The 27,591-nt window shown below is 62.8% G+C and overlaps 10 protein-coding genes across 10 annotated transcripts; 5 read left to right on the top strand and 5 right to left on the bottom strand.

Annotated features, from left to right (window-relative positions):
- Window positions 1–202: 202 nt before the first annotated feature.
- FAA4_2 (long-chain fatty acid-CoA ligase) lies at window positions 203–2,952 on the bottom strand (the record flags this gene model as incomplete). Its single annotated transcript, XM_069351154.1, has 8 exons — window positions 203–264; window positions 312–980; window positions 1,032–1,323; window positions 1,371–1,573; window positions 1,620–1,670; window positions 1,718–2,082; window positions 2,132–2,438; window positions 2,838–2,952. 8 exons carry the CDS (start codon window positions 2,950–2,952, stop codon window positions 203–205), a joined length of 2,064 nt encoding a protein of 687 aa, XP_069211540.1.
- Window positions 2,953–6,443: 3,491 nt separating this feature from the next.
- Q8F55_002559 (uncharacterized protein) lies at window positions 6,444–7,599 on the top strand (the record flags this gene model as incomplete). Its single annotated transcript, XM_069351153.1, has 5 exons — window positions 6,444–6,545; window positions 6,580–6,753; window positions 6,789–6,894; window positions 6,937–7,538; window positions 7,576–7,599. The coding sequence occupies 5 exons, from the start codon at window positions 6,444–6,446 to the stop codon at window positions 7,597–7,599; spliced, it is 1,008 nt and encodes a 335-aa protein (XP_069211539.1).
- Window positions 7,600–7,922: 323 nt separating this feature from the next.
- On the top strand, window positions 7,923–12,993 carry HFM1 (ATP-dependent DNA helicase MER3; the record flags this gene model as incomplete). The annotated part of the gene is made up of 19 exons (XM_069351152.1): window positions 7,923–8,198; window positions 8,235–8,577; window positions 9,052–9,267; window positions 9,330–9,442; window positions 9,486–9,782; window positions 9,818–9,980; window positions 10,033–10,120; window positions 10,165–10,300; window positions 10,350–10,454; window positions 10,494–10,641; window positions 10,680–10,852; window positions 10,888–11,025; window positions 11,063–11,136; window positions 11,170–11,274; window positions 11,325–11,587; window positions 11,622–11,787; window positions 11,826–12,032; window positions 12,086–12,171; window positions 12,218–12,993. 19 exons carry the CDS (start codon window positions 7,923–7,925, stop codon window positions 12,991–12,993), a joined length of 3,873 nt encoding a protein of 1,290 aa, XP_069211538.1.
- Window positions 12,994–13,139: 146 nt separating this feature from the next.
- Q8F55_002557 (uncharacterized protein) lies at window positions 13,140–14,873 on the bottom strand (the record flags this gene model as incomplete). Its single annotated transcript, XM_069351151.1, has 3 exons — window positions 13,140–13,167; window positions 13,203–13,611; window positions 13,658–14,873. The coding sequence occupies 3 exons, from the start codon at window positions 14,871–14,873 to the stop codon at window positions 13,140–13,142; spliced, it is 1,653 nt and encodes a 550-aa protein (XP_069211537.1).
- Window positions 14,874–15,162: 289 nt separating this feature from the next.
- On the top strand, window positions 15,163–16,026 carry Q8F55_002556 (uncharacterized protein; the record flags this gene model as incomplete). The annotated part of the gene is made up of 4 exons (XM_069351150.1): window positions 15,163–15,371; window positions 15,427–15,507; window positions 15,563–15,665; window positions 15,739–16,026. The coding sequence occupies 4 exons, from the start codon at window positions 15,163–15,165 to the stop codon at window positions 16,024–16,026; spliced, it is 681 nt and encodes a 226-aa protein (XP_069211536.1).
- Window positions 16,027–16,340: 314 nt separating this feature from the next.
- Window positions 16,341–17,049, bottom strand: Q8F55_002555 (uncharacterized protein; the record flags this gene model as incomplete). Its single annotated transcript, XM_069351149.1, has 5 exons — window positions 16,341–16,600; window positions 16,651–16,667; window positions 16,716–16,816; window positions 16,853–16,928; window positions 16,973–17,049. The coding sequence occupies 5 exons, from the start codon at window positions 17,047–17,049 to the stop codon at window positions 16,341–16,343; spliced, it is 531 nt and encodes a 176-aa protein (XP_069211535.1).
- Window positions 17,050–18,818: 1,769 nt separating this feature from the next.
- On the top strand, window positions 18,819–19,933 carry Q8F55_002554 (uncharacterized protein; the record flags this gene model as incomplete). The annotated part of the gene is made up of 2 exons (XM_069351148.1): window positions 18,819–18,971; window positions 19,016–19,933. 2 exons carry the CDS (start codon window positions 18,819–18,821, stop codon window positions 19,931–19,933), a joined length of 1,071 nt encoding a protein of 356 aa, XP_069211534.1.
- Window positions 19,934–20,168: 235 nt separating this feature from the next.
- Q8F55_002553 (uncharacterized protein) lies at window positions 20,169–21,416 on the bottom strand (the record flags this gene model as incomplete). Its single annotated transcript, XM_069351147.1, has 3 exons — window positions 20,169–21,101; window positions 21,142–21,344; window positions 21,386–21,416. 3 exons carry the CDS (start codon window positions 21,414–21,416, stop codon window positions 20,169–20,171), a joined length of 1,167 nt encoding a protein of 388 aa, XP_069211533.1.
- Window positions 21,417–21,908: 492 nt separating this feature from the next.
- On the top strand, window positions 21,909–22,514 carry Q8F55_002552 (mitochondrial 54S ribosomal protein mL40; the record flags this gene model as incomplete). The annotated part of the gene is made up of 1 exon (XM_069351146.1): window positions 21,909–22,514. The coding sequence occupies one exon, from the start codon at window positions 21,909–21,911 to the stop codon at window positions 22,512–22,514; it is 606 nt and encodes a 201-aa protein (XP_069211532.1).
- A 225-nt stretch (window positions 22,515–22,739) lies between these two features.
- MYO1_1 (class II myosin) lies at window positions 22,740–27,073 on the bottom strand (the record flags this gene model as incomplete). The annotated part of the gene is made up of 10 exons (XM_069351145.1): window positions 22,740–24,851; window positions 24,892–25,580; window positions 25,616–25,850; window positions 25,894–25,997; window positions 26,044–26,128; window positions 26,178–26,581; window positions 26,627–26,669; window positions 26,725–26,853; window positions 26,895–26,972; window positions 27,071–27,073. The coding sequence occupies 10 exons, from the start codon at window positions 27,071–27,073 to the stop codon at window positions 22,740–22,742; spliced, it is 3,882 nt and encodes a 1,293-aa protein (XP_069211531.1).
- Between the last annotated feature and the right edge of the window lie 518 nt (window positions 27,074–27,591).

Below are 27,591 nucleotides of genomic sequence, written 5' to 3'. Positions count from 1 at the left end.
CCGTCCTCGTCGCCGCTCGCGCGCTGCGCGCTCACGCAAACATCATGCTTCATATACATCACGACAGAGAATCAGATACGCAAACGTAAAGAGTATAGTGTGCAGCCACGCCCGCACAGTCCATCGCGGGCATGCACATTAAGAAACGGGTAATAGCGAGCGGCTTCCTGCCCATCCACGACACGACACGCCGACGCGACCATTACTTGTAGACGGCCTTGATCTGCTCGTCGTACGTCCTCTCAATCACCTTGCGCTGGAGCTCTGCAACAGGGTTAGCACCGCACAACAAACGCTACGCCACGACTCACTCTGAGCAGCGGTAAGCAGGCCCGACTCGGGGGTCCACTCGTCGGCCGTGAGGATGAGCGCCTCGAGCAGCTCCATTCCCTTGAGGCCCTGCTTCTTGCCAACAGCGTTCATCTCCTTGAGACAGGCGTCGACAACCTCGGGGTCCTTGCACATCGTCTCGAGGTCCTCGCCAGCGGCGGCGAGACCGAGCTTCTTGGCGAATGTTGGCAGGTTGACGGGGTGGGCCATGACGACCATAGCAGGCTTGGTGTGCTGGGGGTTGGCAAGAACAGCACCGTTGGCGACAAACGACGCCGACTTGTAGATCGACTCGAGGTGCTCAAGCGCAACGTACTCGCCACCCTGCAGCTTGACAAGGTTCTTGATGCGGTCAATGATCGAAAGGGTGCCGTCCTTGTTCCACTGGCCAATGTCACCAGTCTTGAACCAGCGGTCAGACGTGAACGCCTCGTCGTCGAGGTCGGGGCGCTTGTAGTAGCCCTTGAAGATGGCAGGACCACGGATGTAGACCTCACCCTGGGGAGGGTCGTTGGTGCTGAAGTAGCCGGCCTCGGGGGCGTCGACCAGCTTGATCTCGGCACCGGGCACAGGGCCACCGACCGAGCCGAGCTGGAGCCATCCGGGGTTGAGGATACAGGCCATGGCAGTGCCCTCGGTGAGACCGTAGCCTGCGACGGGGTCAGTCCAAGTCCACAGAAAACCCGTCAACCTCCACTCACCCTGGATCATCATGACAAGAGCAGTCTGGAGGAAGTGCTGAGTTGAGCGCGAGACGGCACCACCACCGTTGAACATGATCTTGAGGCGGCCACCAGTCTGGGCGCGGACCTGGTTGAACACGACAGCGTCCGTGATGCCGCCGAGGAGAGGGATCGAGTACTGCTTGGCAGCAGTCTTGGCCTTGACGGCAAAGTTGAAGATGCCCTTCTTGACGCTGCTCGAGGCCTCGACCTTGGTCAAGATACCCTTGCGGATAAGCTCCCAAACCTGGGGCACGCCGACCATGATGGACTGTGGTGTGTTAGCTGCCTGCTTCTCTGATGCGGCTAGCTACTCACAGGACGGGCCTCCATGATGTCGCTCTTGCACTCGCGGACGCTGGCGTCGGTGAGGGTCTTGATGCGACCGTAGGCGATGGGGAGACCGGCGAAGATGAACGACATCTCGACGACAAACTCGAGAATGTGGGCGAGGGGAAGGAAAGCAAGGTAGGTGTCGGTGGGGGTAAGGTACTCGTAGAGGAGCTTCCAGACCGAGCCGACTGTGCGGTGTCAGCCGTGCAATCTATAGCAGCTCGGGAGACTCACTGGCCGAGGTAACGTTGCCGTGGGTAAGCAGCACACCCTTGGGGGTACCAGCTGGGCCAAGTTAGCCACGCTATCACTCTCCACCCCAAGATACTCACTCGAACCCGAGGTGTACATGCAGCAGTAGACATCGTCGCGCGAAGCAGGGATGGCCTGGTGGGGGGTGTCCTGGCCAGCCTTGCGAAGCTCGTCAATGTGGACGACCTTGAGGCCCTCGCGGGTCTTCTCAATCTCGGCAACCTGCTCGGGGTTGGGCTTGCCGTCGTAGACGACAAGGTTGACGCTAGGAGCGTCGGCAATGACCTTGACGAGGGTCTTGAGGAGCTCCGAGTTGGTGAACAGACCAGGGACCGACGTCTCGTTGAGCGAGTGCTTGAGACCGTCGGGGCCGAGCGAGTCGTAGGCCGTGCAGATGGGGACAGCGTTGAAGGCGCAGGCCTGAGCCATGAGCATCCAGTTGCGCCTGAGATCTCATTAGCAACGGTCTCCCAGATCCAACTCAAGCCACTCACGAGGTCGCGGCGTAAATGTTGAAGAACTGCTCGCCCTTGCCGCCGATGCCAAGCTCGCGGAGACCGCTTCCGAGGTCGATGGCCTCCTTGAGCGCGTCATCGTACGAGATCCACTCAAGAGGAGAGAGCTTGAAGTAGCTCCACTTCTTCTTCTCCTTGACCTCCTTGCCACCCACGACCTTGGTGATCTCCTTCTCCTCCTCGATGGTGCCGACAATGTCACGTCCACCGAGGGCCTGCTTCTTGCCGTGGGTGCGGGCAGCGTAGAGCATGACATCGTGGACCGTGTCAATGCCGTTCTCGGGGCCTGCGGTTGTGTCAGCCTACGTAGATAGGAGAGAGAAGCAGGTGGCAAGTCTTCTGGCTGCTGCTTGCTTGGCGAGCTTGGCTGGGCGAGAAGCACGTTGTGCGCCGCACGCGCCCGCGGGCACCAGCACCAGCATCATCCGTGCATGTCCCACCGCGACAATGCCCCTCGTCCCCGTCACCCCCACGCTCGTCTCGAGCGCTCCCCCGTGGTGCATCCGCTTCAAAAGAGCACCACTGATGGGGGGAAACCGCTAGACTTGTGTGGGGTAGCAGCATACTAGGCCGGAACGCAGACGCGCGTTCCTTGACAGTCGCCGATCTGGGCACGTCTCTCCTTGCCGTCTCACCCCTCCTCGCCCAAGAATTGCCATCGTCATCACCGGCCTTTGACACTTACGCAGCGTGAGGTCCTTGACACAGTACGCGCGGCGAGCGCGGGTCTCGCCCTCTGGCTTGGGCTTGTCAGCGTCAACCTCCCAAGAGGCGGGCTCGTTGTTCTTCCTAGGGGCCATTGTTGATGATGTCTCGAGAAGGGCAAGTGGGGAAGAAAGAAATGTGGAAAGGGGGAAAGAGGGGCAAGGTCACTGTCACTGATTCGGGAAATACAAGTAAGCGGGGGCTAGTCCTGGGCGGCTGTAGCGGAGCGAGCTCGATTGCGTGTGACCTGTGCGGGGAGGGAGGTGGGGGTGGTGGTGGGGGGAAGGGAGTTGAAGCACGACGAGTGTCAACAACTGGGGGCTGGGTGGTGGGGTCGAGCGACGACTCTGGTTGTGAGAGTGTAGCTATTGAAAAAGAGGAGGATGTGGATGAGGAGGAGGAGCAAGTCTTTCAAGTGACGAGGAGGTGGGTGTGGGTGGGTGGGGTGGATCCAGTCGGGAGTAGTGGGTGGGTGAGTGGGCAAGTCAAGGGTGGGGGGAAGGGGGGAAGGAGCCGGCCGGGGGTCAGCGGGGAAGGCAAGCGTCACAAGGGAACCGGGGGGGTGACGACTTGGCTGGCGGGCCGAGGCAAAGCCAGCCAGCCAGCGCCAGCCAGCCAGCCAGTCCGGCCAGCCAAAATGGCCGTTCAACAGCAACCGCCGGCGTCGCGTCACACTTCCTTCCCTCGCTCGCTCCCTCTCCCTCTCTTGCTGCGCGCCGCCGCTCGCTGGCTCGCCGGTGGCGGCGCATGGCGGAGGCGGCGGCGGCGCAACTGAGGCGGCGCGGGGCGGACGGGCGGCACCAGCCAGGCAGGCCAGGCAGGCTAGCAAACTGCCGCCCGCCTTGACCGGCCTCGTGCAGTCAACCCACCCAGTCGACGCACCAGGCCCAGCCAGCCAGCCAGCCCAGCCCAATCTCTTGGCCGAGATTTTGCTTTTGCTTGGCTCGTCTGATTGTTGCTCATCTGCCCGCCCCTGGCCGTGCTCACTCGCTCGCTCTTGGCTCCACTCCACCACTACTCCACTCGACGATGCAGCCCATGCAGGGATGCTTGCGCGCTGCCTTCCGGGCCGTGCTGATGCCCTGCGCTCCTCTCGCTCGCTGTGCGGCTCGGCGGCCCGCGGCCCGCGGCTCGCGCTCGCTAGCTCACTCGCCGCGCATACATCATTGTCGTCGTCGGTCTTGTCGGCGCTCGTCATTACCGGAAAGCGTAATTCTCGGCACGGCGCCATGGCACGCACCCAATTGAGCCCACCGCGCGGCGCCTGACTTTTTACACCCACCGCGTCAGTTGTGCGTGGCCAATCGTCTTTGCTTGCCTCTTGAGGTTGATCCGCCGTACATCCAGGGAGATTGCGAGAGGAGAGCGAGAGCGAGAGAGGGCACCCGCGACACAGGCGCAGCCTCTACCGCCGGCTAGCTGCTAGGATGCCCAGCCTGATCCGCGCCGCCACCGCCGCCAGTCGCACCCCGGCTTGCCGGGTAATCTTGCCTCGTCTCTCGCCACTTGCTGCCTGCTTGCAGCATGCTTCGTGCGGTCAAAACTTCAGAGCAGCACGCTTCAGTCGCGACGGGGCACGCGGGGCACATGCACGTCACGGTTGTGGAGCCTGCTTTCTATCCGCGCGCACGCGCCTTGCTCCGCTCCCCTCCTCCCTCGATCCCCTCCCTAGCCCGAGCACCAAGTTGGTTCGCCTTTGCCCACCTTGTGATAGCTCTTGGCCCTCTAGCGGGGGTGCTCGGGCGATCAACGTCTTGGCCCCGGAGCACAAGGACGCTGCAAGACTTTTACCCCCCTCGTTTCCCACGACGCTAGGTCGTGTCGTCTCTGCGGCGCCGCGCCGCGCGCCGGCGCACGCCATGAACCACCACACCTTGAACAAAGGCATGGCAGCCATAAGTGAGATCCCTGCCCGTCGCGCGTGCCATGCGCGTCGAGCCGCCCGTCTCCCTTAGGCGGTCCCTGTTGTTGGCCAAGCCCAACCCCGCATACACTCGAGCCGGGGAAGTGCCAAGCCTCTGAAAAATGGGACAAGAGCCACGGTCGAGTAGCCGGTCGCTGCGGGCAGGCGGGTGTCCTCATCCTCTCTGCGCGTTGGCATTCCAGATCCAAAGGTGACAGACAGCTCTTGCCGCGAGGCGCCCCGCCCCCGCTCGAGCAACTGCCGTACATTCCCGGGGCGAGTGATTGGGGATTCGGGAGCGGAGCGGAGCGCCACGCACACGACCAACGGCGGCGAGAACGCACACGACTCTGCAAAACGAGCACGCACACATCGCAGTCAGAGCACGCAGACCAGCGAGGAGCATGGCAAAATGTTTGCAGCTGCGAGCCTTGGTCAGGGTGACACCCTCTGACACCATCGTTATCAGGTCCCATTATGGCAGGCTGCCTCGCTCTCTCCTGTCCGCGGCCCTGGGCTCCACGCGACGCACAGAGCGAGGTCGTGCGCAGCTCGGTACTCAGGTCAGCTCGGTGCTCGGGTGTGCCTGTCGAGGTTGGGTGCATGCTAGCTCCGTTCATTCCGGAGCGGCTCATGGCACGCGCCGGCACGCACCACAGCGCGACCTATTCCGTGGATCTGCAGGCTCCACCCGAGAAAAGACGTCGAGCTGCGACCACGCCCACGCCGCGAGACCACATGCCGGCGTGCCTCAATCACGGATGATGCCGCTGACATCTGGTGCTTATAGGCCGGACGCCGGCGCCGGTCACTGCGTCGTCGCTGCCCTTCAATGTGCAGGCCATCGAGAAGCGCCGGCGTTCGCTTCCTCGTCTTGTGCAAAGCACACCCCAGCGGCTATGCCGGCTTTGATCGGCTGCTCTCCTGGCGGCCATGGCCACCGGAGCCGTGTCAAGAGTCCCAGCAAGAGTGGGTCGCGGAGAAGAGGGCCAGAAAAATTATCCACACAGGCTTGCAAGCTTGCAAGCCGCTTCCAAGCCGCCTGCAAGCCGCCTGCAAGCCACTAGGATCTGCGGCCAGCGCCCGTCGTGCCAAGCAGAGATGGGAGTTTCAGGACGGGCGAGGCTCTGCAGCGCCTGTCTTGGATGTTTGTCAGACGGCGGCTGCGTTCGGGATGCCGATGAAGGCGAGGTTGGCGGACGGCCTTGCGTCGACGGGTCGCCAACAGCTTGCTACTGCCACCAAGTACACCGAGTGTCCTGCGTCTCGTTGACCATGTTCGACGAGGTGTCCTCTGGCTCACCGACGCCGCTCCGCGGCCGTAGCCCTCGGCGCCTGGCTGCATATGACTGACGGAGAACACCGAGTGCCACGCCGCGCTTATTGGCGGAACTGACCCGGTTGATGCCTCAGCAAGGAGCCGCAGCACAGTGGTGGAGGTCGCGACTTGCGTCATCAGTCGTCCGTCTCACAACCCATCCTCACCTCAAAGACATGTCTCGAGCTGCGGCACTCACATCTACGAGTCTACGACGAGCATCATCCTCCCTCCGTGCGCCCCTTGCAAAGGCTTCCGTGACGACGACGACGACGACAACCACGAGCATCACCGCCGCAGCCGTCTCCAGGCTCCGTACTTCGCAGCACCACCTCTTCTCGACCTCCGCAACCGCCAACAGCAAGATGAAGGCTGTCATCGTCAAGGACGGCAAGGGCCCCGCCGAGAGCCTGTACATCGGCGAGATTGAGACCCCGTCCCCAGGCAAGAATGAGCTGCTTGTCAAGGTGCGTCTGGGCCAACGAGAAAGCTGACGGGCAGAACAAGACATTCGGCCTCAACAGAATGGATATCCTCCAGCGCGAGGGCAAGTACGCGGTCCCTCCGCAGGCCGGCCCGACCCTCGGCGTTGAGTTTGCCGGCACCGTCGTCCAGGTCGGCGAGGGCACGAGCCTGTACAAGGTCGGCGACGAGGTCTTTGGCCTCGTCTACGGCGTGAGTGTGCCGCCCAAGGCCGCGCTGACGCCCAGGGCGCGTACGCCGAGTACGTCGTCGCGCACGAGGACATGACCCTCCCCAAGCCCAAGGAGCTGTCGTGGGAGGAGGCGGCTGGCGTCCCCGAGAACTGGTTGACGGGTGCGTGGCGCAACATCCCACGCAACGCGCTGACGCCCACAGCCTTCCAGGCCCTGTTCATCGAGGGCAACCTCAAGAAGGGCGACAACGTCCTCATCCACGCCGGCGCGTCCGGCGTCGGCGTCGCTGCCATCCAGCTGGCCCTGCATGTGGGCGGCGCCAACCAGGTGTTCGCGACGGCTGGCTCGGACGACAAGGTCAAGTTCATCAAAGAGGACGTTGGGCGCGGCTCGGACAAGGTCCACGCGACAAACTACAAGACGCAGGACTTTGAGGCCGAGATCAAGAAGGTGACGGACGGCGTCGACCTCATCGTCGACTTTGTCGGCAAAGACTACTTTACCCGCAACCTCAAGCTCCTGCGCCGCGACGGCACGCTCATCTACCTCGCCTTCCTGTCGGGCCCCGTGCTCGACGCCGGCGCCAACATCGGCCCGCTGCTCGCAAAGCGCCTGACCATCAAGGGCTCAACCCTCCGCTCCCGCGACCTCGCGTACCAGAGCAACCTGCTCCACCGCTTCAAGGACGAGGCGCTGCAGAAGGTCAAGGACGGCGAGCTCAAGGTGTACATCTACGAGGTCTTCCCCTGGACCGAGGTCGTCAAGGCGCACAAGGAGATGGAGGCCAACAAGAACAGCGGCAAGGTGGGTGACGAGCTGATGGTGGTGCTGACCCGCGCAGATTGTCTTTGAGATCAAGCAGTAAGGAGCAGCAGGATGCATCAATGAAGTGGAGAGCAAGTACAGCGTAGTGCAGAGTGTGGCGGGCGCTTCGTCGGACGCACGGACCGCCTTGCTCATCTTGACAACCTTGCCTTCCTCGCCTTCCCTCGACGCGCGCTGACTGTACCCACCCCCATCACCCACACCTAGTGTCTTCCTCGGCACCCAGTCTTCCTCGACGCACTTGACTTTCCCCATTCACCCATTTCACTCACTCCCCCCCCCCCCCCTCTGACCTGCGCAACCACCACACTACCACCACAACCACATAACCACCACAACCACAAAACCACAAAACCACCGTTCATGCCAGACCTCGACGACCTCCTCGAGAGGCTCGACGCCGGCCAGGGCAGGCGGTTCCGCGGGCCGGCCGCGCAATTCGCCTTCCCTCGCCCTCAGCCGCAGCCGCAGCCTCAGCCGCAGCCTCAGCCGCAACCTCAGCCGCAACCACGACCACCGCCGTCGTACGGGGACACAAAGTTCAGCTTCGGTGGGGGGCCTTCCGACGCCTTCACCCACCCCTCCCCGGCGCTCCCCAGCTTCGGCAGCGACGCATACGCTACGCCGTTGAGCTCACGCGTACGTCCGAGGAAGGTGCTCTCTGCTCACATACAGCCCCGCCAGCCACCGCAGTTCGACCCATCACACTACCATGACTTCGAGCAGGACTCGCCGTCGTACCCTGCCCACAACTCTGCCAACCACCTCGCTGCGCATCGTGCCGCTGCTGTCGCCGCTCTTCCCCCGTCCCCCGCGTCGCCATACGCCCCTCAACCCGCTCTGCTCGCTCCTCCCCACCTGGTTTCAGAGACGCCTTCGGTGCCCCAGACCCACACCCGCCCAGCCCCACCTCCTACCACGCAACGCAGGGCACCGTCCGTTGAGGAAGACGAGTTCAGCGTGGGGGACAACGACGAGTGGATGCACCAGGCTGTCGCTGAGGCAACCAAGGTGGAAGGTAGGTGCGCGGGAACTGGCTTCAGCTCACACCTACACAGCCACTCACCCTCCCTCGCGGACCGGCACGGCATCACCGTACTTTCATCAGTCTGCCACCCCTGCCGCCGCCACTTCGGCAGCCACTCGCCCTCCCGCACGGACAGGTACAGCGTCCCCCTACTTCCACCAGCCGGCAACCAACGCCCGCCCCTCCTCGGCTCAGCCACAACGCCCTCCGTCGCGGCTTGCGACAGCTTCCCCAAGCACTCTCAACGTCCGTTTTCCCAAGCTCCCCTCGCGCCCAACCTCCGCCGCGTCAGCTGCGCGTAGAACCCCAACCCCGCGCCTGGAGCTGGGCCACAAAGAACCACTTCAGCAGCCCACCACTCGCATTCGTCCCAATGGCGGCGCTGTTGCAAAGGGAGTTCAACTCATATCTGTTCATGCCCTCGGTAGGTTCTATGCTTTTGTGCAGCACGCTCATCACTGCCAGACACTCCTGAAGAACGCGACTTATTCACCTTCGATTTCTTCAATGAAATGCAGAGCGCAGTCTTTCACCCGGCATACAAGGAGGATGAGAACCTCGTGGTCACTGCCCCGACCGGAGCAGGCAAGACGACCGTCTTCGAGCTGGCCTTCCTCCGGATGATTACTGAAAGGACAGTGCTTTACAACCCTTTGGCTATTTACATGGCTCCAAAAAAAGGTAACTGACTGCTGACAGCGAGTGCTGATCATCCGAGGCTCTTTGTTCTGAACGTGTACAAGACTGGAAGCTCCGATTCCGCGCTCTGAATGTCAAGTGTGTCGAGCTCACAGGTGACACCGAGACCCCGGACGTCCACCGTTACCTCGAGGACGTGAACTTGATCGTGACGACTGTGAGTGAACCAGCTGAGGTGACACATACCTGACCGTCACCAGCCCGAGAAGTGGGACGCCGTCACCCGCCGCACGGCTACCGGAATGATTATCGATCGTCTTGCTCTCATGATGATCGATGAGGTGCACATCCTCAACGAAAGCCGCGGACCTACTCTCGAGGTTGTCGTGGCGCGTATGAAGGAGCGCAGCTGTGGCAAAGTCCGCTTTGTGGCTGTCTCCGCCTCTGTGCCGAACATTGAGGATGTCGCCCGCTGGATTGGGGCCCGCTCCAAGTCCGACGAGGTGGCTCAAGACCCGACCGATGTGGAGAGCATGTCGAAGGCAGAAGTATTCAGGGTGGGTTTTAATCGCTGTCTCTGCTCATCATCCAGTTTGGAGAAGAGTTCCGACCTGTTCCTCTCACCCGCCATGTCATCGGTTACGATGCCCAGAATGAGTTCGCTTTGGGAAGCAGGCTTGACAAGGATATTTTCGTCCACCTGAACCGCTTCAGCCAGGGCAAGCCTGTCCTGATCTTTTGTCCTACTCGGCGAGGTATGTGCATCAGTCAGGCCTGGATCCACCCACGACTGAGACGCTACGCTAGCTTGTCATACCACGGCCGAAACGGTGCTCCAGGAGTACAAGACTGCGCGAGACGCCAGCAGGCCGCTGCCTTGGGACGAGTCAAAGAAGTGCGTACCTCGCTGCGCCGCGCGCATGTGCTCACCAACATCAGCAAGCGCCTCGTGCTCAAAGATACAAAGATCGACGCACTCACGGAGTACGGTATTGCTGTGCACCATGGCGGCCTCGAACTCATCGATCGGCGCACCATCGAGGACGCGTTCAAAACTGGTCGCCTTCACCTCATAGTCTGCACATCTGTAAGTCACCCGGCGTCTTAATCAAAACTAATGCCAGACCCTTGCCGTCGGTGTTAATTTGCCGGCTCACCTGGTTATCATCAAGGGCACGTCGATGTGGCAGGGCACCGGTCACCGGGAGTACTCTGATATTGACATCCAAGTGAGTTGGAAGGTAGATCCTCTTCGCTGATGTTTACAGCAAATGATGGGCCGTGCGGGCCGACCTCAGTTCGACACCACTGGCACCGTAGTCGTGCTGTGCGACCGCATGAAGGTCTCTAGGTACCAGGACTTGGTGAATGCCAAGGTCCTGCTGGAAAGCTGCCTTCACGAGCACCTGACCGAGCGTGAGTCCGCGGTGGCAATGGGCTTTAACACATCCCAGATCTTAATAGCGAAATCGGACTCGGCACGATCACCAGCCTCAAAAGCGCCCAAGATTGGCTACGACGGTCCTTTCTCTTCATCAGGATTCAGCAGAATCCCAAGCACTACCAGAAGTCCTTGGCCAAGGACCTGACGAAGACATGGACTGAAACTCTGGACCATCACGTCGAGGTGAGCATCTTTGGCTCGCACGAGCTAACTTTCAGAGCGCCCTGGAGGATCTTCAAGAGCATGAGTTGGTCGGTTACAACGAGGAAGACGAGGAAGAGGATCTTCGCTTAAAGGGGTTGGTTCCAACTCCACTGGGGAGGATCATGTCGCGCAACTTCACCTCCTATCCAACGGTAAGCTGAAGGCCAAGCAAGGTCCTGACTGGCCCAGATGTGTCATATTGTCACAATGAAGCCCGACTCCGACTTTCGAGAGCTCCTCGAGATCCTGGCTGGTTCGAAAGAGTATGTGGTCAGGTTGGCATTCACTGACAGAAGGTTCGACAATCTTCGCATACGCCAAGGTGAAGCCCCATTTCTCAACAACATCCGCGAGAACGATGAGATGCGATACCCTTTGGTGGATAGCGTCAAGAGTTATGGGTGAGAAAGACAGTGCAACTCCCGGAATGCACATAGCTAACAGCATTCAGCGACAAGGTATTCATTCACCTCCAGATAACGTTTGGCAATATCAACACCGAGAAAGTCGTCACCAAGTCTGAGAACAACTCGCCGCTTCAAACCCAGATGACCATCTTCTCCTCCGCACCAAGGATTGCAAAGGCGATGATGATGGTGGCGACAGAGAAGCAGTACGGTCCTGCCTCGCGGGCTTCGTTGAGTTTGCTTCGCACGGTCAATGGCAAAGCTTGGGAGGACTCGGCGACTATATTCCGCCAGATTGACAAGATTGGTGAGAGGAGATATGGTGCTGTGGCTAACGCAAGGCCCCAAGTCCATCGAGGTCCTTAAGAACAATGGCGTTGACAATTGGGACCAGTTCCTTCGTCTCGATGCCGGCCGCCTGGAAATGTGGCTCAACCGTAACTCGCCATTCGGTCAAGAGATAAAGGAGAAGGCCCGAGAGTTCCCTCGATTCCGCATCGATTTCACGTGCGTTTACCAACTGCTCGGCCCTGACGTCTTCCTAGTGATGCGGATATTATCGACAAGGGTGATGGCCGCCCACGGGTTCAGCTCTACCTGAAGATATCCAACACTGGCGCGTTAGTCAACAGGATCAATGCCGGTACCCGCGGCGGACGTGGACGTGGAAAGGATCGCAACGTCACATACAACGTTTCGATATTGTTTGTGACCTCGAAGGAGGATCGCTTTCTCAAGTACATGAGTCTCAAGTAAGCGATCTTTTTTTCTCGATCGAGTTGGCCGGCTGACATTCCAAAAGCAGTGGCAGGTTGAAGGACAAGGACCGAACACCTATGATCGAGCTCACGATGCTCCATCCTGATGAGACGATCATCGCCATTGCCGGTGGTGAGTCCTCGCCAAATGCCTCTGATTGGTCCTAACGCGAGCACAGTCGACGAGAAGGCTGGCCTGGCCCAGACGTTCGAGTACGACCCCAAGATCCCGGAGGAACTCTTCCAAGCACCTACCGAGCCTTCGCCAGAGCCAGGTGCCGTCGACGAAATACCGCCTAGCTCCAAGCCGAACCAAAAGCAAAGCACCAGTGTCAAGTTACCCCTCTTCCTCCAAGCGCCACTGGATGTCGAGAGCAGCGAGGACGAGTTAATCGACCTCACCGTCGAGTCATCCTCATCGACCAAGAAGCCGCGCTCGAAGCGGCAGGCTGATCGTAGCCCTCGGTCCAAGCGTTCCAAGCCACCGACTAAGCGCCCACGATTATCCGCCTCCATGTTCATCGACGACATGGCTGAAGAGTCCGATGGCGACGGCAATGACGACGAAGACGACAGTGTCATAGACCTCGAGGACTACTTAGCCGAGTTGCCTCGTCGCCGTCGAGAGCCATCCCCTCCGGCCGCGCGGCCCAAAGGGAAGAACAAGATCAAGCCAGCCGCCGACACGCCGCCTCCTCCCATTGTCCCTCAGCCTGTCCCCGGCCCTGCACCCCGTCCTGTCCCCCAGACTGTTCCCCGCCCTGTCCTCCAGCCTACTGTAATGGGCTTCGGATCGACTCCGCTGAGGACTGCGACTATCACGCCCACTCTCACTTCCGACTGGTCCCCTGCACCCCATGCTCTGCCCCCGCAGCCTGCGCAGCCGGCCGAGGCAGTTGTCAAAGACGAGGACGACTATGACAGCTGGATGGAGTCGATCCTCGGCGACGACTGAGGGCTGGTTGGTGCGTTGACTGAAGACTGGCTGGTGTGTCGACTGAGGGCGAGCTGGCGTTCTGAAACAATAGCATGTGATGATGATGCAGACAATGATATGGATGATAGTCAACGAGTCGGACGACGGAGCGCAAGCCCCCCCGACTAAAACGGCGGGTTGTACGACTTGACCCTGCAATGTCAGTAACACCCAGCAACAGCACCCACTTTGAGAAGTAGAACGGCTTCTGGTGGCGGAGGCTCAAGCCCAGCGTCTCTCCAGTGGCGAGGTTGATGCTCGAGTAGGTCGACAGGTCAAGCTTGTTCCAGCGGCCGCGGCCCGTCTCACGCAGCGCGAGGTCCATCTCAAACTCGTACTTTGGCTGGTCGACGCCAGGCTCGAGCAGCTCGGAAATGACGATGCGTGCGCGCTTGCGCTTTCCGCCGGCGCCCTTCTCCTGCCCCTCGTCGTCGTTGTTCGGGTCGTCGGAGCGCACGAGGCGCCAGCGGCCAAAGTGCAGGCCCTTGCCGCGCAGGTTTGGCCGCAGCGTCGGCACGACGTCGGACGGGTGGTCGGTCGTGAGGAACGAAATCACCTTGCCGTCGGGGTAGAACCGCAGGAAGCGGTGGTACGTGACTGTCGTCGTCAGCTCAGCCCCTCCCCACGCCCTCTCCCCACTCACTCATGTGCGTGATCGCGACCCACTGCTCGCCCGCACCAGGGCGGATGTAGTGGCACACCGAGATGTAGCACCCGTCCATCCTGACGCGCTCCTCCTCTACGAGCGCCGTGCGCCACTCGCCGCGGTGCCTGCGCGCGAGCTCGCGCGGTGACAGGCCGGCGGGAACCATTGCCGGGGGGCGGTAGATGCCCTCTGCGAGGCGGCGCCACTTGCCCGCGGCGGCGGTGAGCGCGCGCGCGCGCCAGCACGTGAGGCCGAAGCGCTCGATTGCGCCGACGTCGAGGTGCGCGAAGATGGGCTCGAGGAGCTCGGCCGGCAGCCGCGCGATGGGGATCGGGAGCTCCTCATCCTCTGGGAGGAAGGTGTCGTGCGCCTCGTCCTGCGCGGCGAAGAGCGCCGAGAGGCGAGACGCGCCGGCCACGCGCGCTCGCGCACCCCGATCGTAGTCTGGCGCCGTTTGGATGTGTCGCGTAAAGTCGTACGGCTCCTCGACCGGCGCGCTCGGGTCGACGACGTCGGCCGACGTCGGCTGGTCCTCGACCTCGGCGGCGGCTGCCTCCTGGACTTCGGCGGCGTGCCGCGCCGCGACGCGCGCGTACAGCCTGTCGACGTTGTCGTCGAGCTTGAACGCCTGGCGGTAGAGCTTGAGCGCCTCGTTGAGCTGGCCGCTCTGCTCGCGCTCAACGGCGCGCGTGTACACCTCAACCGCGGCGTCCTTGTCCTTGGTGACCTGGGGGGCGCGGAACGGGATCTTAGAGGCCGACGTCGCGCCGCCGAGCGTGTGTACCTGACGCGAGGGGCCGGCCGGGACGGCGTGGTGCGCGTACAGCCCGATGCCGGCGTACGCTGCCTTTGTCGGGGAGCGCGGCGGGAGGGTCGTCTTGGTCGGGGACGAGGCGAGGACGGGGGAGGCGGCGAGCTTCGGCGACTTGTGCGAGGCCGCGCTGTCTTGCGATCGCACGCGGTCGAGGCTGGCCCGCGATGGTTGGTCAGCGGGGGTGGCGGACGGGGCGGGCTCGGCGGGCTGGGAGACGGCAGCGGCGGGTCCAGCGCCGGCCTTGCGCCCCTGCACTTCTTGTCGCCATTCGCGGCGGAAGCGCTCGAGCTCGTCGTCGTTGGCCGTCGTTTCTGGCGGGCGGGCGTCGTCGAGCGACAGGGCGGCGAGCGCCTTGGTCGGCGACAGTGTCGCTGTCGCTGTCGTCGTCGTCACCGTCATGTCGGGTGCAGCGCGCTGCATGTGCGCTGTAGTCACTGGCCCGTGCAAGATAGCAGAGGCAAGAAAGATGTCGAGGATGGTATCGGCTGTGCGATGGCGAATGGTCACGATTGATCAGCCAGCCCGGCAGCGACTTTTGGCCCTCCACTGCGGCTTTGGGCCTCCACTTTTGCGACAAGTGGGCACAACGTGAACAACACGACTCTCATCACTCTTCTCATTCGCTTTCCCGCGCACTCAACGCATTGTATCCTTGCATTCTCTCACACACTCGTCAATCCAACACGCCATGTCCCTCCCATCACCAGCGCCGTCCCCGTACCCTGGTGCGCAGAGCAACGGCACGGCCAACGCCGCTGGCCAGCAACAGACGGACCCGGCCCGCCTGCGCGCAGAGCTCGAGGCCCAGCTCCTCCGCCTCAGCCAGGACCTGTATGAGATGGAGATCTGCGCCGGAGAGGTCAGCAAGGACATGGAGGACGCCGTGCCGGGATACCTGTGCGTGGATGGCGTGGGAGGGGCGAGGAGCGAGCGAGCTGACGGGCCGGCACAGGGCAAAAGTCAACCAGGCGTTCATCAACCTCCAGGCGATGAGCGGGCAGCTCACCGACTCGGTGCCGCGGACCATTGTCGAGTGCGTAGCACGTTACTGGGTGCCTCATCGAACTGCCACTGACACCCACCCCCAGCAATGTCGACCGGTACAAGAACCCGCACCAGTACACCAAGACGGCGCTGAGTCGCGCGACCGGCGAGAACCAGTACGCGCTGGGGCGTGTCCTGGGTCTGGAGGTGGGTTTGCGGCGGCTGGGATGTCGGTCATTCTATCAGCCGCTCTGCTCAAACCTAATGCTAACCCCGCCAGTCGTTCCGCCGTCAGCTCTCCGACGCCGTGACCGACGCGTTTCCCGGCATCCCCCTGCCCGAGCGGCGACACCAGCCACTCCCGTCGTCCGAGCACCTCGCGAACGGCGGCGACGGCGACGAGGGCTTCGAGCAGAAGCCGCACGGGTCCAACGGCCACGGCGATGTGGTGATGAGCGAGCTCGAGGAGAAGATTGTCGAGGACGAGCACACGCACATTGTGCCGCACGCTGGGCCTGAGCCGACTGGCGCCGAGCCAAGCGGCGGCATCGACGGCCTCGGCTACTAGGCGTGTGGAGTGCGGCGCGCGCTGCGTACATCCTCCTTAACCTAACCACCGGCCGGCAACGGCGTGCCGCGGCGTGCCGTGGCTTCCGACACGACCATCACACCCATTCCCAGCACAAATGATACCCCGTGTGCGACCATGCGCACTTGTACCACCACACTCTGTAGTACCATGCAAGCGTAGCGATGCGGCTGGGGCGGCGGCCAGCTGGTCTAGCGGCGAGTGCAAGTCGGTCCAAGCCTGGCCGACCAGACGCCACCAAACGAAGGCACAGCACCATTCATTCTTCTTCATACATAGATCCGCCCCGCCAGCTATCCCTCGATGAGCGGCTGGAAGTGGTACGCCGCCTTGTAGAACAGGTGGAGGCAGGCGCCGATGCCCGTGAACCACGACACGGTGCGCGCGAGGCCGAGCGCGTCTGCCGTCAGCGGTGCGGCGGAGGCGTACTCACTGTTGGTGCCAAAGATGTACAGGTAGTTGAAGGCGATGCGCGAGCCGATGTAGACGGCCGCCGCGCCGTTGAGGGTCGGCAAGTCGAGGTTTGCGGCGTTGCCGGCCACGACGGCGGCGGCTGGGGGGCGTGAGCGGGGTGCGATGGGGAGGCCCGCCGGCGCAACTTACCAAAGAACGGGAGGCCACTGCGCCCGTCAGCAGTGCCCACCCCGAAACTCGACCCCCAAACTCACAGGAAGCCGTTGTCGTTGGCGGCCTCGGCGCGGAGGTAGCGGTCCTGGTCGGCGACGCTGAGGCCCGACTGGTGGATGTTTGCGCGGCTGTTCTTCGGGTTCTGTTGTCAGCTGGGGGCGTGTAGGCGCGAGCGCACGGAGAAGTCAAAGCCCTCGGCGTTGGGCGCGTGCTTGAAGTTGAGCAGGCACACGGCGTAGAGGTGGGGCGCGAAGCTGTGCGCGTCAGCGGGGGGGAGGGCAGAGGGGGGGAGACCTACGCGAGGCCGAACGCCGCGGGGACGGCGAAGAGGCTGTAGTTTGTCGACGTGTGGAAGATGCCTACGACGTGAACCATGTTGAGTATGGGTATGAGGGAGAGAGAAAAGTCGAGAGAGGGAGCGAGATGTCAGCGAGATGTCACCGAGGTGTTGCAGCGCGCCCCACGTAATGCGGGTGTCGGCAACTCGAGGAGCCACTCAGAGGCGGCGCATGACGACAACCCACGTGGCGGGGTACTGAGGGCCGGGGCACTACGCACTGCGACAATGCTGTCTGCTCTGTTTCTCGCGCCCATCGCGCCCGACGCACCCGACGCGCCCGACGAGCGTCAGCGCATTGGGGCAGCAGTGGATGCTGGACACAGGCGGAGGGCGTTGCGTAGGTGGCACAGTGAGCCGCCGGGCCGGCTCTGCCTCCGGCCATCGAGCTTTCGCCATGGATCCGCAGCTTAACCAAACACCGTCAGCCGCGTCGTGCGTACCACACGGCTACACTGCGGCAAGCCCATCTGAAACCAAGCCCGATTGGCAGTTCCTTTGTGCGGGAGTGGTCTGGGTCGACCTCGCGGCTCGAACATCGGCCGCGAGAGGGACACCAGCATCCCGCTTCTCCGTTGGCGTCACCGCCCGCGCCTTGGTGCCGGCGGCTAGTTTGGCCGCCACCGATGCCAGGTGGGACAGTGTGGCGTATCAAATGCACGAGCCATGGTATAACCAGACAGACACCAGGGCCACTGTCCATCGGTCCGCGCGTGGCGTGGCACACCGCCGGCCGCCACACACACACACGCACACACACACACAACGCAGAGCACACAAAAAGCAAGTCCTCGGACGACCGTACAGACGTGCTTCGATTCGATGCCCAGTCCTCGGGCTAACCGGACAGACTGGCGAGCTGCGCCTTTGAACCACTCGGCCAGGCGACATCGAATCTGGCCGCGGGCTGCGCCAGGCCTGCATGAGGGGCGCCGGCGTGTTGGCATACGCTCATGCTGCTGAGCCGTGAGTCCACCGCTCGTGGAAGGGCGGCAGCAGGCGGTCGACACAGGCGGTGGAGGTGCTACGTGGCTGCAGCAACGTCCACATGCAGATTATTCATCGAGGTTATCTCGAGGACGTGGACGCACTCCAGTGCTTCCAGCATACCCCCTCTCGCGGTGACGTCCCGGCATGCTGCTTGATAAGATGGCGGCGCGGCATCGCGGCTGCGCGGGGTGTGGCACTGAAAGATTTTTCGGTGCCGTCGTGTAAACGTCACCGACCGCACCTCGGTCTTGGCCAAGAGCTGCCAGTCGCCCCATGGCCGACTGTGACCAACGTGCGAGCGGCGCGTCGCCGAGCCTGCGCCGCTGTGCCGCTGCCAGCGTGCATAACTGAACGACTGAGAGCTGGGCGAGCGCGGCATCGCGGCACGCGATAGCCCTTGCACTGCAGCAGCCGTGAAATTTCACCGACCCCAGACCGCTGCCCTCCCCCGCGCCGCCGCGGCCGCATCGCCGTCGCCGCTAGCGATGAGCTCATGTCTGCTCGCCCGCTGAGTCAGCGGCGGTGGTGTGCCGTTGCCTGCGCTGCTGCCTGCCCAGCCCCCGGTGTCCGCGCCCGACGGCCGGAGTCGTCGTAGCCCTAGGGGCGATAAGCGACGACGCGAGGTGGAGGTGGCACCTCCACCTGCTGACGTCGAGATTCTTCGACGAGTGTCGACGATTGTTTTGACGCTCGCGCCGCGAGCTGTGGGCAAGCTGCGAGCGAGTATAAAGCGACACGGGGGGGATGCATGGGCTCCAGACTACTTCCAGCACCAACTCCAACACCACATCCTTCCCCCCCCCCCTCTCTCCCCGCCATGTCCGCCACCATCCCCGCCCAGTTCACCGGCCAGGCCGCGCTCAAGAAGCAGGACCCCAAGAACTTTGACCTCCACGAGACCAAGTACACGCCCCGCGCCTTCACCGAGGACGATGTCGTGATCAAGATTGACGCGTGTGGCGTCTGTGGCGTGAGTGCTCCCGCTTGACTCTTGTTCTCCAACTCACACCCCAGACCGACCTCCACGTCATGACCTGCGGCTGGGGCGAGCACGACCAGTTCCCCGCCATCACCGGCCACGAGATCGTCGGACACGTGGTCCGCGCCGGCGCCAACACCGCACACAAGGTCGGCGACCGCGTCGGCGTCGGAGCGCAGGGCGCAAGCTGTGGCGAGTGCGTCAACTGCCGCAACCACGAGGAGCCGTACTGCATCAAGGGCTTTGTCGGCACGTACCAGGGCCCGACTGGCGACGCCGTCCAGCCCTACACGCAGGGCGGGTACGCCGACTACTACCAGGGCCCGGGCCACTTCGCCGTCAAGATCCCCGACGGTCTCCCGTCCGAGGTCGCCGCGCCGCTCCTCTGCGCCGGCGTCACCGTCTACGCCCCGCTCTCGTACTACGGCGCCAAGGCCGGCAAGAAGGTCGGCATCGTGGGCATCGGCGGGCTGGGCCACCTCGGCGTGCAGTTCGCCAAGGCGCTCGGCGCTGAGGTGTACGCCATCTCGCACTCGGACCGCAAGCGCGCCGACGCGGCGACGCTCGGCGCCACGGGCTTTATCAACACGCACGACGGCGCCGACAAGGTGCTGGCCGAGCACCGCGCCAGCTTTGACATGATCCTCTCGACCTCGGACCAGGACGACATGCCCATGAACGAGCTGTACCTCCCCCTGCTCAAGGCGCGCGGCCAGTTCATCTCGGTCGGCCTCCCCAACGACGGTCTGCCCAAGCTCGGCTGGGCGCTCCTCGGCAAGACGGTCACGGGCAGCCTGGTCGGCTCGCCCCGCGAGCTCGAGGACATGTTCAAGCTCGCGCTCGAGAAGGACATCCGGCCCTGGATCGAGACGCGCCCCATGAGCGAGGCGACCCAGACCGTCAACGACATGTACGCGGGCAAGGCGAAGTTCCGCTACGTGCTTGTCAACTAGGCGGCGTGTAGCTAGCTAGATTGTAGAAGCCTCGGCCATAGACATGTACTCTTGACTGTACGGTGGCAGGGGTGTGGCAGGGGCGGTCAAGGTGGGCCTTGGTGACGGAGCTCGGTGAGGCGCGTGGTGTGTCGAGTGTCGCAAGCGGGCCGCCCGCCCCACCCCGTAGTTTGCACGAGGGTGCCGCAGGTGTGAGAGTCATCCGGCCATCTCGACCCAAGGTCTCTCTCCACCCTCATGTCCATCCTTCGGCTCCCCACTGCCGCCCCCGCGGCGAGAATACACATCGTAGCCTTGGCCAGGTGCACTCGTACGAGCATGTGCACCCGCCGGTTCCGAGCTTCACTACCTCGGGCCGGTTGACCCACTTGAGAAACCCGCCGTTGTACATCCACTCGGCCCGGATCCGGTCGTCGTGGTGGTCGGTGAGTCCCCGCCTGTCTTCCGGCACGTTGAAGCACTTGATGCCTTGGCGAGCAAACTCAGCCGCCAAGCTCCTCAACGCGTCCCTGTCCGCAGCATGGCGGAGGATGACACCCCAGTCGCGCGCGCTCAGAGAGGTAGGTCCCATGACGTGGCGCACAATGTCGTACACGATCTCAGCTGGAAGGTCGGCAAAGCCCGTGCGCTCGCCGCGCTGCGCTAAGAGCAGCACCCGCGCCACAGCGAGCGCCCGGAGCACCGTGTTGCCTACCTTGGTGGCGGATCTCACGTTGTTGAACCGGTAGTAGGCAGTTGCACCCTTGGGTGGGTCTCGCGCCGCGGATTTCCGCTTCGCCTCGACCCGGGGGAGGGGGTACCAGCCAACGCCGCGGCCATAACTCCAGTCGCGATCAAGCCTGTCCACCAGCAGGGAGAAGGCTGGAGCGGCATCTCTGTTCGGGTGACCGGGGAAGGACGCCCCTATACCGATCTCCTGTATCCCGGGGGCGCGCGGGCCGGCGATGTACCGCGCGATCGCTGGGATCGAGAGCCGGAGGTCATGCAGGGACAGCGAGCGCGAGACGCTCACGATGTGTAGCATCCGCAGCCGGAGCTCGAGCCGGTCAATAAACTTCTCGACGAACGCGTCCATGCTGCGGAATATGCCGCCCGCCTCGACCGTGATGGCCAGCGAGTCGAGGGTGCAGCTGTTTATCGCATCGAGCAGTGCGTCAAACTCGAGGCCCTGGGTGTGAGCGGGGACTTTGGGGCGGGCGGACACGCACAAGCTCAAACTCGGCGACGGCCCGGAACTGGGGCCGGCCTGCCGCACGCTCGTCTTCGAGCGCCTCGCGAGCGAGCTCTGGTGTGGTGGGGCATAGAGCCCGGAGCGGGGCGAAGGGGTCGTTGTCGTCGTGCTCCTTGGACTTGGCGACCGCGTCCCAGTGCAGGTGGGTGGACCGCGCCTCGGCGAGGATCTTGATCCGGGCTGGGGTGGGGGTAAGTGGGCTGGCGGGCAGCTGCTCTTACTCTTCTTCGACTTGGATGGCCAAAGCCGCATTGTGGCGAGTGGGGAGTAGGATGAGGAAGGGGAAGGTGATGGCCATCGTTGGTTGTCACGTCGAGCCAAGATGTCAACAGCGGCCAAGGCTATGTGCCCGCCGTAATCAGCACCGCCACTCGTCATCTCGGGTCGGATGGCGTTACGTAACTATTGCCGTCCACGATATCGATATCGGGCGTCTTCAAGCCCCCGTCACTCGTCTCCTTCCCATATGTACGGGCTGTACTTTACTGTCTTTCTCCCAGTAGACACCCATGCAATCTGTCTTCTCGAAGGGCCGTTTCGCCCAGCACACTGTTCCACTTGCGCCAACGCCTATCGCTATCAGCGGCAAGTGCCACACTCGCGCAATCTGCTCCCGCCCAAACCCGCCACGCGACACCCACGTGCCATCCCTACCGCCCGAGATTTCCGACCTGCACCTCACTTTGACTTTGTCGCTGTCCACCGTTCTTGCCATCTCGACGTCCTCCACCCCCCCACCACACCATGTCCCTCCTCGCCTCGACATCACGCCGCGCCTCGGCCGCGGCGCCGGCGCTCGCGCGCTCCTCCTTCGTCGCGGCCAAGGCGCCCAAGGGCAACCCGCACGACCTGCAGCCCACCGACTCGCGCCTCGACGTCCTCCGCGAGGTCCTCTACCCCGCCAACACTGCCGCTCCCGGGCAGGCGTCCCCAGTCGGCGCGCGGCACCCGAACCACCTCGCGCGCATCCAGCACGTGCTCCCCAGCCACGAGGCGTACGAGACGGTCGAGCGCGCGTACCAGCTCCTCCGGAGGCGGGAGACCGAGGCCCGCCAGAGGGCCCTCCGCGCCAAGTTTGCCGCGCTCACCGACGCCTGTGACGAGCTCGAGGCCGTCACGACGAGGGGCGTCAACCGCCAGGTGTACGACTCGGCCATGGTCCGCATCTCGCACGCGTCGTCGGCGTACACGGCCGCCGCGCAGGGCATCGCCCAGGGCAAGCGCAAGACGGCCGAGTCGCGCTTTATCGAGAACCGCGTGCCCGGCTTGGTCCCCCGCGAGGCCTGGATCCCGACCGAGACGCGCGGAAAGGGCTGGAACTATGAGTGGACGAGGCCGCTCAACGCATAGGTGGGTTGTGGGTGTGGGCGGCGTCGTGTGGGGAGTGACCGAGCCGACGGAGCTGACTTTTCCAGTCCGCCAACCCAGCTCTACCCACCCCCCGTACAACCACACCCGCATGCATTCATACCCCCTGCCAGTCCGTAATTCGTGCATCACCATACCAGATACTCGTACAAGCCAGGTCCGAGAAATCTTTACTTAATAATCTATCGTCAGAAGTTGTGCCACCGCCTAGTGCTGCTGCGCAGCCCTCTTGCGCAGAGCAGCAGCGAGGTCCAGCTGGCCACCAGCAGCGGCAGGCTGGGCGACCTGCCCGGGGCCGCTGGACGCCGCCGGTGGAGGCGTACGGTTCACGGCTGGGATGGGCGGCTTGCCACCAAGCGCCGGCTTCGCTCCCGGCTTGGGAGGAATGACCGGCTTGGCCTTGAGCGCAGGGGGTGCGCCGCGACCGCCAATCGCAGACGCGGGCCGCGAGCTACCAGGTGAAGACCCAGGCGTCGACTGGCTGCTGCCGTTGGTGCGGCCGTTGAGCGCCGCCGCAAGACCCGAGATACCGCCGGCGGCAGCAGGCGCCGCGGGCGCGGGAGGTGTGGAGCGCTTGGCCACAGGAGGCGGCGGCGGAGGGGCGGCTGGCTGCTCAATGAGCTTGAGGTAGTTGGACGGAGCCCAGCCCTCTTGTCCGTTCTTGACGACCATCCACCATCCGTTGTCGTCCTTCTCCTTGACCTCGACCTCGTCGCCCTTGACAAGCGACATCTCGCCGTCCTGGCCCTGGAAGGCGTACAGAGCCTTGTACAACTCCTTTGGAGGAGCAGCTGGCGCGGCGGGGGCCGGAGGCGGAGGTGGAGGTGGAGGTGGCGGGGGAGCACTGCGGCCACCCGAAGAAGGGGGCGGCACGGCACGAGCGGCTCCGGCAGTAGGGGGCACGGCACGACCGGCACCCGCAGCAGGAGGGACAGCCCGTCCACCGCCGAGCGCAGCGACCAGGTTGGCAGGAGGAGCTGCCCGGCCAGTGGAAGCGGGGGCGGCGGTAGCCGCAGGAGCAGCGGGAGCAGCCGCAGGGATCCCTGCAGGTGCCGATGGCTTGGTCGCACCAGGCAGCTGGCGCGCCACGGGGCGGTTCGCCGAGCGTCCAGCATAGGCAGCCGGTGCAGCCTTCGCGGCCTTCTTGGCCTTGGGCTTGCGGGGCGGCATGGGGTTGGAAACACTGTTGGGGGCCTCACCAGCGCCGACAGTAATGGTGTGGCTCTTGTACACGGCGTCGCCGGCGCCGCCACCCTTGACTGCCTTGATCGTCGCCTTCTTGTCCTTCTTCTTGGCGTACTCGATCGTAGGGCCAATGTTGACAGAAAGGTTGCCGCCGACCTCGGTGAGGATGACACACGTGAGCTCGGTCTTGAAGGCACAGGTCATGACTGGGTCGCCCTCCTCGCAAGGGGGAACGTTGAGGATGATGAAGTCGTCGCGCAGGTTGGTCATCGCGATGGCACGGATCGTCGAGAGAGGGATCTTGCGCTCGAGGGTCGTCGAGACGCGGCCGTCCTTGGCAGCCGACACGACAATGTAGAACGCCTTGTCGGTGACAATGAAGAAGCGTGGGCTGAGTTTACTCGAGCGGCCGAGCTTGGACACGAGGATCTCTCCACGCGAGCTGAAGCCGACCGTCTCGGACCGGGGGAAGCCTGCGGCATTGCGCAGCAGCTCACCCTGGGGCGAATTGCCACCGACATCGAGGTAGTCGCCCATGAACTTGCGCATGCCGAGAAGAGAGAACCTGCGGCGTTCCTTCCTGCCAGCAAGAACCTGGTGGCCGTAGTCGCGCTTGGCAGCGAACACGAGGTTGTCCTTCTGTCCACGCCAGAAGCGCTGGATCTTGGTGGCAGCCTCGTGCTTGCGGCGCACGTACGCACGCCAAGCACGCTGAATCCTGCTGGCCATGGTGTGCCAGTAGCGGTCACGCTCGCCCTCGAGGTAGAACAGCGTCTCGGGGTTCTTGATGAAGGCCTTGGTGACACCCATCTGCCATTCGTCCTTGGCAATCTTGGCGTCGGTGAGGATACGCTCACAGCCCGAGCGCGCGTCTCCCTCCCAGATGTAGTCACCCGCGTACGATGTGCTGGGCGACAGCAGGTAGAATCGCTCCACCATCTTCTGGAAGTCGGCACGGTAGGCGAAACCGGCGCGACGGACACGAATGTTCTCCTGCAGACCGAGGTACTTGATCTGGTGGAGAATCGCCTTGTCGTCGTACTCGGAGGGCGACCGGTTCTGGTTCGGCTTGATGGTACGGATGTAGTGGGGCTGGCACTGCTTGAGGTTGGTGACCAGCTCGTTGGCCGATTGCTGCGGGTGTTAGGAAACGCACACTTGCCAACACACTTACCCTAATCTTATCACCAGCAGTAGGGGGACGCTTCTTCGAGTCGTGGTCCACCTTGTCGGGGAAGAGCGTGTGGAGGAAGGGGTCCTTGGCGCCCTCGATAAGCGTCAGGATGTCCTTGCTGAGCGTGTCCTTGTTCTTGTCGGTCATGCCAGGGACGTTGTAGAGCACATCACCGGCATAGTGCTTGATCAGGAACTTGTTGCCACGGGGCTCAAAGTTGGGGTTGGACGACAGCATGTTGGAGCGCTGCATAAAGGCATTGTCGGCAGCCGAGGGGTCGGCGTGCGCAGTGGCCGTGGCATCGTTCAAGGTGGAGAAGATACCGGCAGGTCGCTTGCCTTCGATCAGGTCACACACGACGGCGTTGTCGAAGAACTTGATGGGCGTCCACTTGATCTGCTCGCGCACATACTCCTCCTGCTCAGCCTTGAGCGTCAACTCGATGAAGATCTGCTGAAGCTTCTCGTTGACGTAGTTGATGCAGAGCTGCTCAAAGCTGTTATCCTGGAAGATCTCGAAGCCGTAAATGTCGAGAACGCCAATGACGTAGGAATGCCGGGACTGGGGCTTCATAGAGACGTTGACGCGGCTGACGATCCACTCGAAGAGGTTGTTGTAGAGCGCCTTGGCGAGGGCATCGCGACCAGAGGTGGCTTGTGGGACATTCTGGGGAACCTCATAGACGGATCCTGACTGTCAGCTAACTCCAAGTACGTTGGCTCACCTCGGCGACCGCCGCGCTGGGTCTCCATGATGCGGGTGAGGAGCGCCTTGGAGACGGTGGCCGAGTCCGTGTTCATGAGGTAGGCAACAAAGTCCACGACACCGGGGTCGACGATCGTGGCGTTGCCATCATCGCCCTCGACAAACTCGACATTACCGATCCACAGGATGGTGGCCAGCACACGGAAGATGGAGTTTTGCTCGTCAGGGGTGAGACCGATAATGTCCATGGCACGCTGGGGCGTTAGATGGGAGCTGTGAAGCCTCGCAGCTACTCACCAAGGTCTCCCGGAAGTCGGCAACATCGTCGATGCTCGCGACGTCCTGGCATCCACTCTTCTTGGTGTAGGCGTACGCGTCGGGACCCTGGAGGCCGAATTCCTCTGCAGCAGAGTCAGCGTTGTCCTCGGCCCCGCCATGTCAACTCACCCCGCTGCTGCGAGCTCGCGCCCTTGGTGAACTGGTAGAAGATGTGGAAGTCGCGCTCGTTCTTGATCTGGCCGACAACACGGTTCTGGGCAGCGTCAGCAAAGCTCTTGAGCTCCACCACTAGCTCCACTCACCTTTTCCAAGAGATAGTTTGTGATCTGGGCGCCAACAGGCTGGCCGAGGTCGTTGAACATGATCTCGAGGTACTTGCCGTGTCGACTAGAGTTGTCGTTCCTCAGCGTCTTTGCGCATCCGAAACTTTCGAGCAGCGGGTTGGTAGCCAACACCATCTCCTTGATACCCTCGATGCCCGAGCCGCTCTCGGTACCGCTCACAGCGGCGATGTACTGCATGATGCGCTTGGCGGCCTCGGTCTTGCCGGCGCCCGACTCGCCCGAGATGATCACACACTGGTTCTCCTTCTCGGTCGTCATCTTGTAGTATGCTGCCTCGGCAATGGCGAACACGTGTGGTGGCATCTCGAGACGGTTCTTGCCGCGGTACGTGTTGAGGATCGCCTCGGTGTAGATGCCGAGGTCTGGGAGAGTCAGACATGTCGACAGTGATGCGAGATACAACTCACCTCGGAACGGGTTGACCGAGATAAGCACATGAGCAATGTAGGTCTGAGAGGGAGCGGAGTCAGCCGCCTGGTCCTCGTGCTGTCCCCAGCACACGCACATAGATCTCTTGGTTCTGAAACCGGGCCTTGAGGTTCTCATTGATAGATTCGTTGGTGATTGTGCTCAACAGCGTCATGTCCTGGACGCCCGCCGTCTTCTTCTTCTGAAAGCCCTCGGACCAGTCGGCCTGGTCGGGTGAGCTCTAGCACGCCGGCGCGATGCACCCACCTTGGCCACTTTTGAGGGCTTTGCGACGCCGCTGCTCGCGAGCAGGCCGCCGACCTTTTTGCCCTTCTTCCCCACCGCCTGTAGATTGGATGTCAGCGGGTGTGATTGAAGTGAGGGTGGTGGTGGTGGTGGCTGTGCGCCTGCGGGCGGGCGTGCGGGGTTGCTCTTCTACGTACCATTGTGGTGCGATCTGATGTCTATGGGGAGCGGTCAAGCAGTTGGAGTAGGTTGTGGTATGTGTAGTGTAGACGTGTCCGTTGTATCTCTGTCTCGTGTGATGGTCGATGAGACTGAAAAGGCAGAGCACGTCGTCGTCGTTGGATGTCGTCGTCGTCGTCGCCGCGTCAATGTGGGGTGAACGAGTTGCGAAACGACAGCACAGCGAAGGGGGTGGTCGTCATCGTCCCTGTAACAGTGGGAGCTCATTTGCGGCACAGCGCAGCGCAGTGCAGGCGGGCAGGCGGGCGGTGCCTTCCTCACCTTTGCACCTTCCTCGCCTTCCCTCGTGGCAGCCAGTCAGCCTGGCTGTGGAGGAATCGGAGGAGACGGAAGCAAATTGCACCACCCACCGCACCACCACTCATCCAGCCAAGTCTATTGCCGATCGATCAACCCGTCGAGCGAGTGAGAGACTGGTCGCTGCTTCATTGTGCCCTCTCCATCGCAGCATCACTTCAGACTGGATACATAAACAAGC

Source organism: Vanrija albida (genome assembly GCF_041260175.1).
Source record: "Vanrija albida strain AlHP1 chromosome Unknown contig_2, whole genome shotgun sequence".
In the NCBI taxonomy this organism is placed as follows: Eukaryota; Fungi; Basidiomycota; class Tremellomycetes; order Trichosporonales; family Trichosporonaceae; genus Vanrija; species Vanrija albida.
The sequence above is the reverse complement of the archived record's forward strand: the minus strand, read 5'-3'. Positions and strand labels throughout refer to the sequence as shown.